Source organism: Rhinoderma darwinii, chromosome 1 (assembly GCF_050947455.1).
Source record: "Rhinoderma darwinii isolate aRhiDar2 chromosome 1, aRhiDar2.hap1, whole genome shotgun sequence".
Taxonomy (NCBI): Eukaryota; Metazoa; Chordata; class Amphibia; order Anura; family Rhinodermatidae; genus Rhinoderma; species Rhinoderma darwinii.
Window position 1 is genome coordinate 292,020,698 of NC_134687.1, and position 16,931 is coordinate 292,037,628.

At 46.5% G+C, this 16,931-nt stretch overlaps 1 protein-coding gene across 1 annotated transcript in view; it reads left to right on the top strand.

Moving 5' to 3' along the window:
- The window catches only part of SMIM7 (small integral membrane protein 7), a 28,909-nt gene that overhangs the window by 6,307 nt on the left and 5,671 nt on the right, over window positions 1-16,931 (top strand). Inside the window, exons 2-3 of the mRNA XM_075825326.1 lie at window positions 1,589-1,630; window positions 11,768-11,820. Coding sequence (XP_075681441.1) covers window positions 1,589-1,630; window positions 11,768-11,820 — 95 coding nt within the window. The remainder of the gene's footprint in view (window positions 1-1,588; window positions 1,631-11,767; window positions 11,821-16,931) is intronic.

Sequence of the window (16,931 nt, forward strand, 5' to 3'; positions counted from 1 at the left end):
TGACATCAGGGGAAACTCCTGAAGCGGAATCCCCGAACACATGGGGATTCCCCTTCAGGAGTTGCCGCTGATGTCACTGTCCAGATCTGCCCGGCCCGGAACGGATGCAAAACTTTATGCAAACCGGCCGGGCAGAATGGCCGATTTTATCGGCCAGCACTCGGGCTCGGGCGCGACCCGGTCGTGTGAATCCCGCCTTAAGGCATCGTTTTCACATCCGTTTTTACGTCTGTTTTTGACGGATCCGTGTGCCCGTTTTTGCGGCCGTGTGCACTCCGTGTTTCCGAGCGCCGAGCATGGTACTGTCCAGGGTGCTGAAAGAGTTAATGGGCTGCACTGATCGGCGGTAACTCTTTCAGCACCCTGGACAGTACCATGCTCGACGCTCGCAAAATAAAATTTTAATTAAATAAAAAAAATATATAAATAAATAAGTTCATACTTACTTTCCTCCTGTCCGGCCTCCAGCGATGACGTTTCATCCATGTCGCCGCTGTAGCCAATCACAGGCTCTAGTGGCGGTCACGCACGTCAGGATGACGTCAGAAGGCCGGCCTCCAGGGATAACTCTTCATCCCACGTGACCGCCTCTGCAGCCAACCACAGGCTGCAGCGGCCTCTTCAGCCAATCACAGGCTGCTGCGTCAGAAAGGAAGGTCGGACTGGAGGAAGAAGAGAGACTCGTCACCAAGACAACGACCGGGTACGTATGAACTAATTTTTTTATTTTTAATCAGCAGCCTCTTTTCTCTATCAGTGATGGATAGAGAGAAGTGGCTGCCGATTAGTGTAATATTTCTGTTATGTTTTTCTTTATGCCAATGAGTTTCTTAATGGACAACTGGGCGTGTTTTACTCTTTGGCCAAGTGGGCGTTGTACAGAGGAGTGTATGACGCTGACCAATCAGTGTCATACCCTTCTCCCCATTCATTTACACTGCAGATAGCAATATAGTTATATCGCTATGTGCAGCCACATACACACAGTATAACGTTACTGCCGTGTCCTGATATCTGTGTGATATTTACAGCAAGGCAAGCGTAATCTCGTTTTAAACAACAGGTTACATCGTAATCTCGCGAGACTACGCCTGCTATGCTGTAAATATCACACAGACGCTACCCCTCTTGACCAATCAGCTGAAAGGTATGTGCTATTATGTGCCAATTTTGGGATATTGCACCCGTTCGTTCAGTGTATTTAATAGGTGCCATCATTTTTAGAGGACTGCCTTTGTGATCGAGCCTATGTAACCCTTTGGCGACATTTACCATGTTTGTGCATCAGATGTCGCAGGAGGATGTATGGAACTGGCTTAGTTGCTGAGTACAGCAAACACCCACTGCTACTTATGCCGAAACCACGCCTACCTGGGTGACGATTGGTCACACGATTTAGCTAGTAAAACTGTGGCATTGTGCGCCCATTCGCCACCGCGTGTGGGCGTGGTCTCGAATGCTTATGGTGGCCGCACCGTGTGTTCTGCCCCTATTGATGTAACTACTATTGACCGCGGCATCTAAGTGTTTGATTGTCCGGTTTCAGCGAATTAATGTTTAATATTCTCTTATCATTCCTCTATAATAGGACGTTGTTGGTGAATGCTGGCGCAGTATTAAACTTCAAATTGTAAGTTATCACTGTAGGTAATCCTCCCGGTATAATGTTTTAATGTTTACAACTGGGAAATTAATTCTACTAACTGTTCTGCTTATTTCCATGTGAAACCTCAAAACTAGACTTTTTTGAGTCGATAAGGCTCTGCTCACATTACATTTGTGATGTCCGTTTAGTGTGTACGTTGGGAGAGCTCCCAATGTACACATTAAACGTATCCATAGGGCTCTATTAGACCAAAAAAATGTCTGTCCCGTGCGGTATGCTGTTTGTCATAAGTCACCCATAGGCTGCATTGTTAAACTGTATGGCATCCGTTCAATGTATACGTCCTAGGCTTTCCAATAGCCTTCCATGACATATCCTTTAACCGGATGCTGTTGTAGTCTATGGGTTACGAATCCGTCAAACTGATGCCTAACGGTGGCATCCGTCACCCATAGTCTATAATGGTATCTGTTTAACCGATACGTCGTGACCCCAGTTCATGATGTATCCGTTTAACGGATACTATTAAAGTCTATGGTGATGGATGCCACTGTTGGGGCATCGGTCGCAGCCTACGTATAAGTGAGGAGCTTTTTCCTTATGTATACGTTAAGGAGGCAAAAGTCTAAGCCGCCGACTCTATCTTTCCACTGTCTGAATCCTTCATAAATGGCTCCTGTATAACATTTAGTAATACCTATTGTGCTAGAATGGTAACGTCAGGCTTTTCATCAACATCATGTAAATAATCAGGCTACTTATATAGAACATAACAATTCTAATAATTGGAATGCATTTTCTGGAAAACAAAAAATTATTCAAAATTCCTGTGAGATGTGCAACACACAATGCACCTAACAAATTAATCCATTTGTAATAATTATTTAAGATTTTTATTTTGAATTCAGTCGGTACGTTTCTAACGACAGACTGCACTCAAAATTGACTTCCGACTCCACAGTCCCTCTTTTTGTATTGGCAGCTGTAGGTGATCGACCATTACATGTAAGGTGCTGGAACCCCCCTAGTTGCCTAATATAAGATAAAGCAGACCAGCTAGGAGAATTTCCAAATCCCAGAGGAGTCGCTGCTTATCCCTCAGAAAGCTGTGGGCTCTTTTCCAACCGCTAATAGGATGTCTTATTTGCACCTGTCAGACACTTGAAGCATTCGTATAGAACTTGAAATCTCCTCATCTGCCCTGCTGTTTGGTTGTATTGTTTGCTCCCATAATTGGGAACCGTTTTGTTTAATAAAATGTTACCTTAAGCTCATCTTAAGGTAAACTTGACTATTACCTAAAGTTCACTATAGGGGAAAAGGGAAAAAAAAAAATCCACAGGAACACCAGAGACCATGCGTATTTTGTTTTAATAAATAGAAAATAAGATTTGGTTATGAACAGGATTTTAATTTAAAGAGGCTCTGTCACCAGATTATAAGTGCCCTATCTCCGAGGGCGTGGCTTAGACATGGCGGTGTGAGGACGTGTTTGTCCATACCTCCAGACTCACCCTGCAGAAAACCGCCCGTTAGGGTTCACTTACCGATCCCCGACGCAGCATGACTAAGGGGTGAAGCCGCAAGAACCGCCCGGTCGCCTCGGGCACCCCATCCATCGGCCGGTATCTCCGGTCCTCCTTGGACGGCACTCCGCCGCGATCTTCTTCCTCTCCCCCCTGTAGGCCGCACCCAGCCTCCGTCGCCTCGTGGGATCTCGCCGCCTCCTTCACTTCATCCACTGGTCTGGCGCAGCTCGGCTGCTGCGCTCGAGCCCCTGGAGGGGAGATGTCGTCTCAGGAGGGAGGTCAGTGTGTGGCAGGCTTTCCAGGGTCGGCTCCCCCGCCCCAGGCTGAGGTCTTTTCCCCTATACTGCCCCAGACAGCACCTGGACATGGGACACTTGAGGCGCCATTTTCATTGGCCGTGCAGCGGCAACCGCCACCACAGGCCTGTCTACTGAGCCAGGTTACGCCGGCCATCTTCAGGGGGTCTATGGCCACGACGATACACACGGGGGAACATCAGACAGGCCCGTCCCTGGGCCTCCCGCTATCAATGGAGCGGACCCTGGCAGAACTCTGGGAGATGGTCAAAGTATTGAACACCAAAACCGACTTGGATCTCCACCTCACCCGGCTAGAGGAGAAACACGACAGGGCTATTGGCGCGGTCACACAGGAGGTGCGTGCTCTGGCTACGAGGGTGGAAACCTTGGAGCGCCAGCACTCCATATCTTCAGTAGATATCTCGGTCCTCTCACAGTCTCTGGCCACCCAAGCTACGCAATTACGGGACTTCTCCCTACATTTGGATGAAAACAGCGGGAGACGTAACAACTTGAAGTTCAGAGGTTTGCTGGAGTCTGTACCCCCAGATGGACTTTATGATGCTGTGACACACATTTTTAATAAACTCCTGGACCGACCGCGTGATATGGCCATTGAGATGGACAGACTTCATAGACTGGCGGGCCCCCAGAATAGAGATGGCAACCGACCCAGAGATGTGATCTATAGAGTGCATTTCTACAAACAGAAAGAAGAGATTGCCCGGAGAGCCTTGGAGAAGGGGGCTGTTCCCTTCAATGGTGCCGAGATTTCAGTCCTGCCAGATGTCTCGAGACTGACACTCTCCATGCGCAGAATTGTCCGACCCTTACTGGAAGCGACAAAGGCGGCAGGCGCAACCTACAGATGGGGCCATCCCTTTCACATCATCCTTCGCAGACCGGGGCTATCCTTTGCGGTCCGGTCCCCAGATTACCTGGAGGAGGCGTTCCAGTGTTTGGAGATTTCACCGGTGCGGTTACCGGACTGGACTGAACCCCCGGCACCGTTTGCTCTCAGAGGTGGACAGTTTCCAGAGTTTGTGTCTCATTTCCAGCCTCGTCCCGGAGCTGAGCTGCCCGTGACCCGACCTTCAGGACGACGATCCCCACACGAAGACCGTGGAGCCGGGCCCGTTGATCCTCGGCCCCCAGGGCGGCATTCCCCGCGAAGGGATTGATCAATCGATCTTCTGCATTCACATCTGGAAAGTTAATTGCACTTTACCCCCTCCCTTTTCTTTCACAGGGTTCTCTGTGGGCGGTGGAAGATGGCGTTGATTGGGTTGCTTCGGTGCCGTTTGTACTAGATGCGGGTCAGGTGGGGAGGTTTACAATGGTTGGGGATGTTTCAACTGTTTAGCTATAAAGGGGAAGGTGGGCTTATGTAGTAGATGACCCGGTGAGTCCGGGGCTTCGACATAATTATTTGGAGATTTTTGAGTTATCTGTATTCGTGAGACACTGTTTTTCTGCACTGCTGTCTTTCCTCGTTCCCCATTAGGGTTCCGTGCGCTGTGTCGTGGTTGGAGGCCTTCCTCTGGGACGACCTAGCTCTCGTTTAGTATTGGAGGGATTTTTCACTCCGACTTTAGAGTGATTGTGTTTCTTATCGCTACTGTTCAACAGCATCTGTGTAGGAGCTTTTCTTTTTATTTCTCTTCCTCTCCCTCCCTTCCCTCCTCTGTCCATTCCTCAGTCCACTACCATATCTGACATTACTGTTGTTTCTCTGAAAGCACAGGGACTGAATATCCCCCAAAAAGAGGTCCTCCATTCTCCGTCTTCTGTGGAGAAGAAAGGCACACGTGGCATTCCTGCAGGAGACCCACTTTCGGGCTGACTGCATACAGAGGCTCACAGACTCCAACTATCCGGACGGGTATCATAGTGTGTCCCCGGATTCCAAGACCAAGGGGGTCTCCATCCTGATTTCACGCTCTCTGCACTGGGAGCATGTGGAGACTTGCACAGATGGAGCGGGCCGGTACCTCTTCGTGAAGGGTAAGTTGGATAACACACTGGCCTCATACTATCTCCCTAACACTGGTCAAGTAGCCTTCTTGGAAAGAGTCCTTGGGGCGTTGGATGGCTTTCTGGAAGGCACTCTAGTACTGGGGGGGGATTTGAATGTCACATTGGATCCCACATTAGACTCCTCACGAGGGCACTCCTCTTTACCCAGGGCAGCACACCGCCGTATACGACGACTGTTGCATGAACACCAACTGGTGGACGCATGGCGGGTTCTGCATCCTTCGACCAAAGACTATACGTTTTACTCGGCCCCCCACAACTCCTACTCCCGACTAGATAATTTTTTTCTGCGCCACTCACATCTCCCTAGCCTCATGTCGGCCTCCATTGATGACATTACACTTTCTGACCATGCCCTTATTACTCTCACTCTATCTCGTCCATCGGCCCACCCTCGTTCTTGGCAGTGGCGATTGAATGAATCGCTCTTACAGGATCCGACGATGGTCTCGGATATTCGCAGGGATCTGGTGGAGTACTTTGACACCAATGCCACACCAGGGGTGGACCTTTTTTGTATGTGGGAGGCACACAAATGCGTGGTGCGCGGTTCCTTTATACGTGTTGGCACCAAACTTAAGAAGGAGCGGTCGGCACACCTACGGGACTTACTGACTCGGATACATCGCCTGGAAGAGTCACATAAGGTATCCCAGGATCGGGTAGTGGGGGCGGAGCTGAGACCGTTGAGAGAACAGGTCCGTTCACTCTGCCTTGCAAAGGTGAGGGCCTCCCTAGTTAAATGTAGACGACACTTTTATGAATTTAGTAACAAACCTGGTAGGACCTTAGCTCGAGCACTTAGGGGACATAGGTGCGAGAGCGGGTCTTCCTATGTTCTGGGTTCACACAATAGATGTCTCCAGCTTCCACAAGACCTATCGGAAACCTTCCGTGCCTATTACCATTCTCTTTTATAATCTCCCGCGGGCACCCCCTTCTTCGGAAGGTGGTGGTCACCTGGAGAAGAACGAGCAGTATCTACGGTCCTCGGGGATGAAATGTATTCCTCCAGAGGCTATTGCGGCCTTGGAGGCGCCCATTTCCCCGGAAGAGCTGTCATGGGCACTGAAGGACTCACCCACGGGGAAGGCACCGGGTCCGGATAGTCTGCCCCCACAATATTATAAGGCCTACCCAGACTTGCTCTCGCCCCATTTCCTCCGGGCATTCAATTCCATTACTGAGGGGGGCTCCATACCTCGAAACACATTGAGGGCCCATATTACGGTCATACCCAAGGAGGAGAAGGACCCATCCTTGTGCCAGAATTATCGTCCTATTTCTCTACTTGATGTGGAGTTAAAACTATTTGCTAAGATTCTGGCACATAGGATGACTCCACTCCTACACAATGTGATACATAATGACCAGGTGGGCTTTATGCCCTTGCGTGAGGCACGTGATAATACCACACGAGCGATTAACTTGATGTACCAAGCGGCGGTTTCGTCCCTCCCCATTTGTTTAATGTCAACGGATGCAGAGAAGGCCTTTGACAGGGTCAACTGGGATTTTATGCTGGCAACCTTGCGGCATGTGGGCTTAGGGGCTCATATGATGAATTGGATCTCGGGTCTCTACTCCTCCCCATCGGCTCAGGTTAAGGCTAACGGGCACTACTCCGCCTCCTTTGCAAGCACTAATGGCACGAGGCAAGGCTGCCCCTTGTCCCCATTGATTTTCATTTTATGTTTGGAGCCCTTTCTGTGCCATATTCGCTCCAATCCAGACATTGCGGGCATAGTCCTGGGTGGTAGGGCCCATAAGGTCGCTGCCTACGCGGATGACCTGCTCTTTTATTTTTCTCACGGCTCCCAGGATTTCCTTGCCCAACCTGATGGCGGAGTTGAGTGGATACTCGAAAATATCCAACTTCAAGATCAACTACCAGAAGTCTGAGGCACTTAACATCTCGTTGCCACAGACCCTGGTCGCTGACCTGTCTGAGTCCTTTCCCTTTAAATGAGCGAGGGACTCTCTTAAATATTTGGGGGTCCGGCTTCCCAGTGATTTGTCTCGCCTTTACGCTGTGAACTTCCCTTCGCTTCTTCAACGTGTAAAGAGCGACTTGGACGTCGGGTACCTTTACCTGGTTTGGTAGGGGCGCCATCTTTAAAATGAATATTTTACTGCGGATTCTGTATCTCTTTCATGCCCTCCCGATACATGTCCTACGCCCATTCTTTCAATCTCTGCTGTCTCTTCTACACAAGTTTATCTGGGCGGGGAAACCTGCGCGTATTGCCCGTTCCATGCTTTTTCGTACGAAGTGTGAGGGGGGTGTTGGTCTTCCGGACTTTGCTTCCTACCACCATGCCTCCCACTTGGCTCGAATTCTAGACTTGTTTAGGCACAGCGAGATTAAGGAGTGGGTGTCCATGGAACAGGCTTTTTTGGCAGTCCCCCTACAGGCCTTACCGTGATTGGGTAGACATACTCCCTTGGCAGCGCAGACGCACCCGACGTTCCCTGGCAGTTGCGGCACGGCTCTTCCCTAGGACAGAACTCTCCCCGTCTCTCTCCCCACTGTTCCCGATTTTGGGACAACCCTGCATTTCCACCAGGGCGGGAAGGAGGTCCTTTCCTGCTTTGGGTGATGGCAGGTAAGGGACTTGCTGTACACTTTCTGCAGGAGTAGAGGTGGATGTCTGGCGCGCAGTTACAGTCTCTGACGGACCCTGTCCCTTTTTCTGCATGGCAGGTCACCCAGCTACGACATTACCTGGCATCCTTGGCTAATCCGGCAGCGTACTCGCGTGGTGGCTCCCCGTTTGAACTTTTATGCACAGGCACGGGCACGGTGCGCCATTCGTTGTCCAAACTTTATGCTCTTCTGATCTCGCCCTCCAATCTGCCTACCCCATCTTACCTGCTTAGTTGGGAAAGGGATTTGGGTCTAACATTCACTCCCGAACAAAAGGAGCATCTGTTTACCATGACGCATAAATCCTCAACGGCCAGTAGATATCAGGAGACCGGGTTCAAGATTCTGTCTCGTTGGTATAGGGTGCCTTCCAGATTGCATGCAATGATTCCGGCGGTTTCGCCACTGTGCTGGAGATGTTGTGACCATGTGGGTACGATCTTGCATATTTTTTGGGACTGCCCACTCTTGACCGATTTCTGGTCTGAGGTGTGGCGCATTTCCTCGAAATTTACGGATTTCCCCCTCCCGAGGTCGCTGGGCCTTTTCCTGCTCCATCTGTGTGAGATGCCTCTGACTACGTATAGGCGCTCAGTTGTTCGCCACTTGGTGAACGCGGCTAGAGCGTGTGTTCCCACGCTGTGGAGACAATCTTGTCCCCCGACGGTGGGCATGTGGTGTGGCAAGATCCAGGAGATTATGAGAATGGAGGACCTCACGGCATCAATGAAAGGGTCCCATGCCTCCTTCCTCAGAACATGGCGTGAATGGATCCGATTTCAATCCTCTGTGGAATACAAGGCCATCATGGCCTCTTGACTCCTTACTTAGGTCCAATTGTGTCAGGTTAGTTCCTCTCCCTCTCTTTCTCTCCTTACTGTCCCCGCTTTTTTTTCTTTCTCTTTACTGTTTCCCTGCTCGACTACGGAGTATTATGCATCGCTGCCGGTTCAGGGTGCATATCTGCATTTCTTCCATTATTATTCTGAGCGATACACTGCCTTCTATTAATTTTATGCACTTTTGTTCTGCAAGTTACTGGCCTGTGGCCGATGTCAATACCGACTTGGTTTGTACGGAGTATACTGTGTGTTTTCTTTGTGCTTTAAAACGAAAATAAAAGAATTTATAAAAAAAAAAGTGCCCTATCTCCTACATAATCTGATTGGCGCTGTAATGTAGATAACAGCAGTGGTTTTTATTTTGAAAAACGATCATTTTTGAGCAAGTTATGAGCTAGTTTAGATTTATGCTAATGAGTTTCTCAATGGACAACTGGGCGTGTTGTTACTTTTTACCAACTGGGTGTTGTACAGAGGAGTGTATGACGCTGACCAATCAGTGACCAATCAGCGTCCTGCACTTCTCATTGTTCCAGCTCAGCATGATCCACAGCACAGTGTGATTGTGCAGTGAATGAAGCTGGGCTGGAACAATGAGAAGTGCGGGACGCTGATTGGTCAGCCTCATACACTCCTCTGTACAACACCCAGTTGGTAAAAAGTAACAACACGCCCAGTTGTCCATTGAGAAACTCATTAGCATAAATCTAAAATTGTTTATAACTTGGTCAAAAATGATTGTTTTTCAAAATAAAAACCACTGCTGTTATCTAAATTACAGCGCCAATCAGATTATGCAGGAGATGGGGCATTTATAATCTGGTGACAGAGCCTCTTTAAGTGGTTGCTGTGGTTAAGGTAAACTACCAAACTGCAGTAAATCATAAAATCTAGTAAGTTATTAAAGCGCTGAACTAAAATAATTTAACCTTTTTAGGCGTTCATGATTCCCACGGATACCCTGAAATGGGTACTAGCACGCTGTAAACCGCTGAGTTCTTACGGATCCAACTTTCTAAAAAAAACAAAACAGCCCTGTGAATTCATAGATTTCAGTGGCTTCTCAATGAAGCATGTATGGCCATCCTGCTATTAAAATGAGTGTTTTTATAATCTGAAATTCTGAGCTGTGGAAAACACTGATCAGAGCAGAAGTTGTTTCGGGTTTCCAAGAAACCTTGGCACATGTGTACCCCTCCAATTATTCCCCGGCCTTGATGCAGCAGCCACCTCACCGACGGCAGTCATGGGACCCTATTCTCTACATAGGTGCGTGTCCCATAAATGTCTGAGATGGCGCTACCCCTTTAACACTCTAGCATGCAATGCAACCCTTAAAGAAGCTAAGCTTTTAGGGATTATGGATGAGCTCTCAAATACCGTATTTTTCGGACTATAAAACGCACCTGACTATAAGACGCACCCAAGTTTTACACAACAAAAAATAGGGAAAAAAAAATCATATTTTACTTCTTTTACAAAGAAAAAACTATTAAAATTATTCAGTTTCATCACATTCTGAGAGCCATAACTTATATTTTTCCATCATTTGAGCGGTGTGAGGGCTTATTTTTTGCAAGACGAGCTGTAGTTTTTATTAGCATCATTTTTTTGGTACATATGACTTATTTTTTTTATCACTTTTTATTTCATTCTTTTTAGCGCTATGGTGACCAAAAGACAACGATTCTGGGGTTTTCAATTTTATTTTTTACACCGTTCACTGTGTGAGTCAAATAATGCTATATTGTAATAGTTTGACTTTTACGGACACAGCGATGGCAATTTTTTTTTTTTTTTACACATTTGATTAGTTCCCTTAGTAAAATACACTGCAATACATGGATGAGTTACGGAAACTGCATAACCAGCTGAGCTACGCTGTTTCCGTAACTCCCATAGTAGTGAATGGTAGTTACAGAAGCAGCGTAGCATGCGAGCTACGCTGTTTCCGTAACTACTTTTCAGTTCTATGGGAGTTACGGAAACTGCGAAGCTCAGCGAGTTACGCTGTTTCAGTAACTCTACCATGTAACCAGGAAGTGGCCGGAAGACAGCGGAGCCGGGTAAGATAGAACAGGGTTTAGGGGGCCCCTTTCTAGAGATAGGTGTGGATCCCAGAGGTGGGACCCGCATCTATCTGACATTTATGACATATCCTGTGGATACGTCCTAACTGTCCGTCATGGAAAAACCACTATAAATGCCGTGGTCGCTATTGACCGCAGCATTTAACTAGTTAAACGGCCAGGAACAGTGCGATCGCTGTTCCTAGCCGTTAGAGCAGCGTGTCAGAAGCTGACACCTGCAGTGTATGGAGCGGGCTCAGCGCGTGAGCCCGCTCGATACATCATCCCCTCCCCATGATGTGCCGACACATCACGGGTCGGGAAGGGGTTAAGAGCGGTCAGGGGGCCCGATGCTGCCGGGTCCCTTGATTGCGGACTATAAGACGCAGGGACTTTTTAGCAAGATTTATTCTTCTTAAAAACGGAGTCTTATAGTCCGAAAAATACGGTTGTTTCTCCAGGGTCTCCAGCAGTCTCAAAACATGTAGCAGCTCTTTGCTAAAAATGTTATGTATTACTTTTGGGACCCTCTTATAATAGGTTTACAACAATGGCACAACATTGGTAAATCTGTCTAGTATTTAAAAAATAAAAGTTGTTATTCCTAACCTAATATCGATACACTACAGCACTTTTTAGCATGAATTTGAGGATCGCTAATAAATGGCAGTAATGTTTACTTGATGTTCACAAGTAATGTTTTTTTTTCAGTGTTTTTGTATTTTTTTTTATTCACAGAAAGAAAAAAGAATCCCAAGGATTTGGAGATGAGCCCACAGAGGCAACTACAGGTGTGTACTAGTTCGCAAAAATATTTGTGGATGTAAGCACAAAATTGTAATAAACATTTCCTTAATCAGTAATGTTTAACCTACAATTCTGCAGTTGAACTTAAAATCCGTTGATCCGGAGAATGGAGGTGCCTTGCCACCCTCCATTAATTGCCTCCATGTCTTTTAGGTCATATGAATGTCATAGAGGGAGGGGATCCCCCGCTCAGGACCCCCTCTATGAGCCAAAACAGGAAGCTACTCTGTAAGCCCATCTGAATAGCCACCATGTAATACTACAGGGGAAATGTTTGGCCAGAGAAGGAAAAATCAGTTGTTTGCCAGGAACGAGGAGCTTCAATATGAAAGGGGTTGATTATGATGCGTGGACAACCTATTTAAAGTATATGTAAGATTCCATGTTTCTGTAGGGCGTGACCACACATGCCCAGCCACTTGTCTGCAGGGTACAGAGACTAGTCACCAACATTCTCGGCATTAGGGGTTCCCCAATTAAGGCTTTTATTGCATATCCAGTGGATATGCTGTAAATGTTATTTTTTGGAAAATCCCTTTGAATGAGTCTAAAGGTGTTGTCTTGGATTTCATCGTAGTTCTCTGAGATTAATAGCTTTCATTTCTCTGATCTTAGAAGTTTGTCAAAAGTTTCGTTTTACCCTGTAAAATGTCAGAAGTTTTGATTGGTGGGGGTCCGAGCACTGAGACCCCCACCAATCGCTAAAATGAAGCGGCAGAAGCACTCAGGCACTTCGTATCTGTTTTGGCTTTTTCCGGAAAGCCGATGTAGTGGAGTACGGGCTCATAGACTTTCTGGAAAAAGCCGAACAGAAACTAATCCACTCACACGAGCACCAATCAAAACTTCTGACGTCACTATGACATTTCAGAAGTTTGTCGAACTTTAGCTACCCTTTAAGCTGGCCATGCATGTTAGATCAACTTTGGCCTAACCATCTACAGTAATGTATATTATGGGGGCCGTCCACCAGTTCCTAGACAGCTGATGGGGAGATGGACTGGGCATTTTAGATTAACTTTAGAGACCACCAATATAGAAATGTGTCTGTTCACAAATACATCCATACAGCACTGTATATAGTCTATGTACATCATAGATCTTGGCTCCGGTATAGAAATTTGACAGTCAGCACTTAGTCAGCTAGCTGTTCCTTCATGCCAGACGATGCCTTTAATAGAAAGGATCATAAACCGTTCTCTAATATTTTAGGTTAGTTCTCCAGTTAACTGGCCTCTTGAAGTATCACGATTTTCGTTCATACACAGAAGGTCTCGGCCCGTGTATAAAGGTCTGTTAAGGAGTGCCAATCGTCTTGTTATAGTGCCAATCTGGGCTCGTTATGGCAGAAATCTGCCAGTGTAAATCAGCTTTTACTCCTAAGATAGGAGATCCTTTATCTGCTACTAGTTTCAGAAATGTTCTGTTAAGAAATCTCATTCCCCATGCTGCGGAAAAAAAAAACCTCTGCACAAACATTAATGAATTGTCCTGCGGTGCGGAATTTAAATCCGCTGCATGTCAATTTATGCTGCAGTTTAGTTGATTTTCCGTTGCGGGTTTTCCACATTAAATTCAATGGAAATGCAAAACCCACAACAGAAGGCTAAGTGTTGCGACGTTTGCGACGTAATCATAGCGATTACGCCACAAAAATCATACTTAAACCAGGACGCCCTCCTTCTTCCTGCAGTCCGGCCTCCTGGGATGACGTTTCATCCCATGTGACCATTGCAGCCAATCACAGGCTGCAGCGTCACATGGCCTGTAACGTCATCATGGGAGGCGGGACTACGCGCAGAGTAGACTGAGGGGGTAAGTATGAGTGCTTTCTTCTGCAGCGATAATTCATTTCGGAATACCGCACCACAATTTGGTGAGATTTTTTGGGCGGAATGTACTGCGGGTTCCAGGTTGGACACGCTGCATGATGTTTACGCAGCATATCGGACCCGTGGGAACCCGGCCTACAGCCGGCCATACACATAAGATAATAATTGGCCGCGGATAAATCCCACCACCAACATAAGAAACTAAACTGGCCGATCAGGGTGTCCATTTAAAAAAAAACAAAAACGGACTCCCCCGGGCTTGCACAAAGTGGCAAATGCAGGTTATAAACATGTAACACAGGGAACATTTTCCAACCTGGCCGGTCACTTTTTCGGAAGACAGAAGTCTGTCTTAGGTCATCGGGAACGATTGTTTCCGTTCATTTTTCAAATGGTGGTTGGCCAAAATCGGCCATTTAGAACGAATAGTATATCCTGTATGGGCAGTTTAAGAGGCAGGGTTATTCTTGATAGAGTAGGTGTGGGAGAAAACATTGACTAGATCTAGTTTAAGTGATACGGAATTGAGTAGAGAAGAGGATGTATGGCTAGTTGTGGTGAAGAATGGATAAACTTTTTAGATGTAGAAGTAAGACAAATAGGGTGAGGGGCAGAGTTCAAAAATCCTCCAGCTATGTAAGGGGCTGATCTATGAAAGAGGCCAGTAGGAAATCGGAGAAAAAGGATTAAAACCATGTGATATGGTTCAATAAAATTTTTCTTTCGTTTTTGTATTTTAACAAAAAATTGTTAATATTTATATCCTGTCATCACCTTTCTCTCGAATACTGCCAGTACACACTGGGAGTACAATTCGGTCCTCACAACTGATCCCATATAAGGGTATGTTCACACGGCCTATTTTCGCCCGTTTTTCGCGGCGTAAACGCTGAAAAACGGCCGAAAAATCGGAAGCAGAACGCCTCCAAGCATCTGCCCATTGAAATCAATGGGAAAAACGACCTTCTGTTCCGATGGCCCGTTTTTGTTTTTTGTTTTTTAAAGCGGCTGCATATAAAAAACACTTCTTGGGACGTTTTTGGAACTGTTTTTCATAGACTATTGAAAAAAGCTCCAAAAACGGTTGTGAAAAACGCAGCGAAAATAGCGTTTCAGGAAATCAGGAGCGGTTTTCCCTTGAAAATAGCTCCGTATTTTCAGATGTTTTTGACTCCGCGTGTGAACATACCCTAACAATGCAGAAGTAACTCTGCAGTTACGTTATCCAGCACATTGATGGACGCATATTGGCATGTCAATATGGGAATGATAGACAGGCCTGACTTGGCATTGTGAGCGGTTCAGGGGGGGAAATAGGTGACAAATTCCCTTTTAATATCCTAATCTAGTTGTAGATTTGCACATAATCTAGCGAATACAACCAGAAATCGGCATTCATACTGATAATCTGTGCATCTACAGTAACCAAGTGATTAATGCTGATATACATTTAGTCATATAAATGTATTTTGTCACTTATAACCATATTGCATAAATGTTCTAATGATAAAAAAAACAACATTTGATTGTGTATTTTATTCTCGGGGATTCTGTGAGTTTTTGGCTACCTTTTATCCTAAAGAGCTGTTCTGTATGTGTTGAAATGCAATTTTCCTTTGATGTTCCACAGATAAAATGTAAGCATGCTTAACATAATCCTATTGGGGAAATATCCCCAGTCTACTCATGAGGGAATGGTGATTGCTTAATTTTTCTGATAAACCTGTGTTCCATGCTCCTCTTTTTATATACATTTGATCTGTGATAAAGCAGAACACAGTATGGATATGTTATGCCTTATTCTTGATATGTTGTGGTATGTAAGAGGTTAACAATGCAGCCATTCTTCCTACTTGTATGTAAACCTATCCATGTGACCGAAATACCAGAGGTGTGCTTTCTTTCTCTGGATTACAGCAAGGCTGGGTTCACACGACCTATTTTCAGACGTAAACGAGGCGTATTATGCCTCGTTTTACGTCTGAAAATAGGGCTACAATACGTCGGCAAACATCTGCCCATTCATTTGAATGGGTTTGCCGACGTACTGTGCAGACGACCTGTAATTTACGCGTCGTCGTTTGACAGCTGTCAAACGACGACGCGTAAATGGACTGCCTCGGCAAAGAAGTGCAGGACATTTCTTTGCCACGTAATTTGAGCTGTTCTTCATTGAACTCAATGAAGCACAGCTCAAGATTTACGAGCGTCTCAGACGGCTCGCAAAATGCGAGGAGGAGCGTTTACGTGTGAAACGAGGCAGCTGTTAACACTGTCTTTTCACACGTAAATGCCTCTCATCGTGTGAACATACCCCAAGGGTTTCATTTAGTAATAATTCTTTGCAAAATCAAAACACAATCGTTAAAAAGGAATCGGTCATGTTGAACGTGACGTCCCAACTGTTATAAAGCAGCAGGTGCAGAGCAGATTGATACATAGCTTTTTATTTATTTCGTTTTATTTTAATCCCTGCTCACTGTGGGCTAAAGAGTCCAGTGGGCGGTTTCAACCATTGATTGACAGCCTTCCCTGTATGAGTGTAAATACAGAAACTGACAATCACTGAGTAGGACCGCCCACTGGACTCTAAGTCTCTGCTCACTATGGGTAATGTCACGATCCAGGGGTATGTGGACCCACTAGGCCGCTCCGCCGTAGCGGAGAGGCAGCTTACCAATTCACAGTCTACGCACAAAGTCTATGGTAGGAGTGTAGCACGCTGGTACCTGGGATAGTCCGGATGGTGGCAAGAGCTCTGGCACAGATTGGGCTGGAGGTGGTGGGTTGCGCCAGACGTGGTGGATGGTATCCAGAAGAACAGGCGACAGCTGACGTGGAGAATTCCAGCAGGCAACGTACGGCTCAGGTACCACACAGGCACCACACAGGCTCAGAACAAGGCAGGGGATACAGGTAGCAGGAACTGGAAAACACTAAGGGACCATTTGCAATACAGAAATGGAAAAACTACAACCACGCTCAGGCAAGGAATGGAAGGGCAGAGCTCTTCTTATAGTCCAGGATGGGTAGGCGTTGATTAGGGAACTTTAAACATATGCGCGTGCTGGCCCTTTAAGGTCAGGACCGCGCACGTGCATCTTATCAGTGGGAGCAGGGCCAGCCGACGGTAAAGAACGGCGGCGGTCCGTGACCACGGCCGTGACACTTAAATCATCTATTACAGGTTATCACGTATCCTTTCACACAAATCTAGCAATCTGCTCAACTCCTCCCGCTCTATAATATGATGATCGCAGATC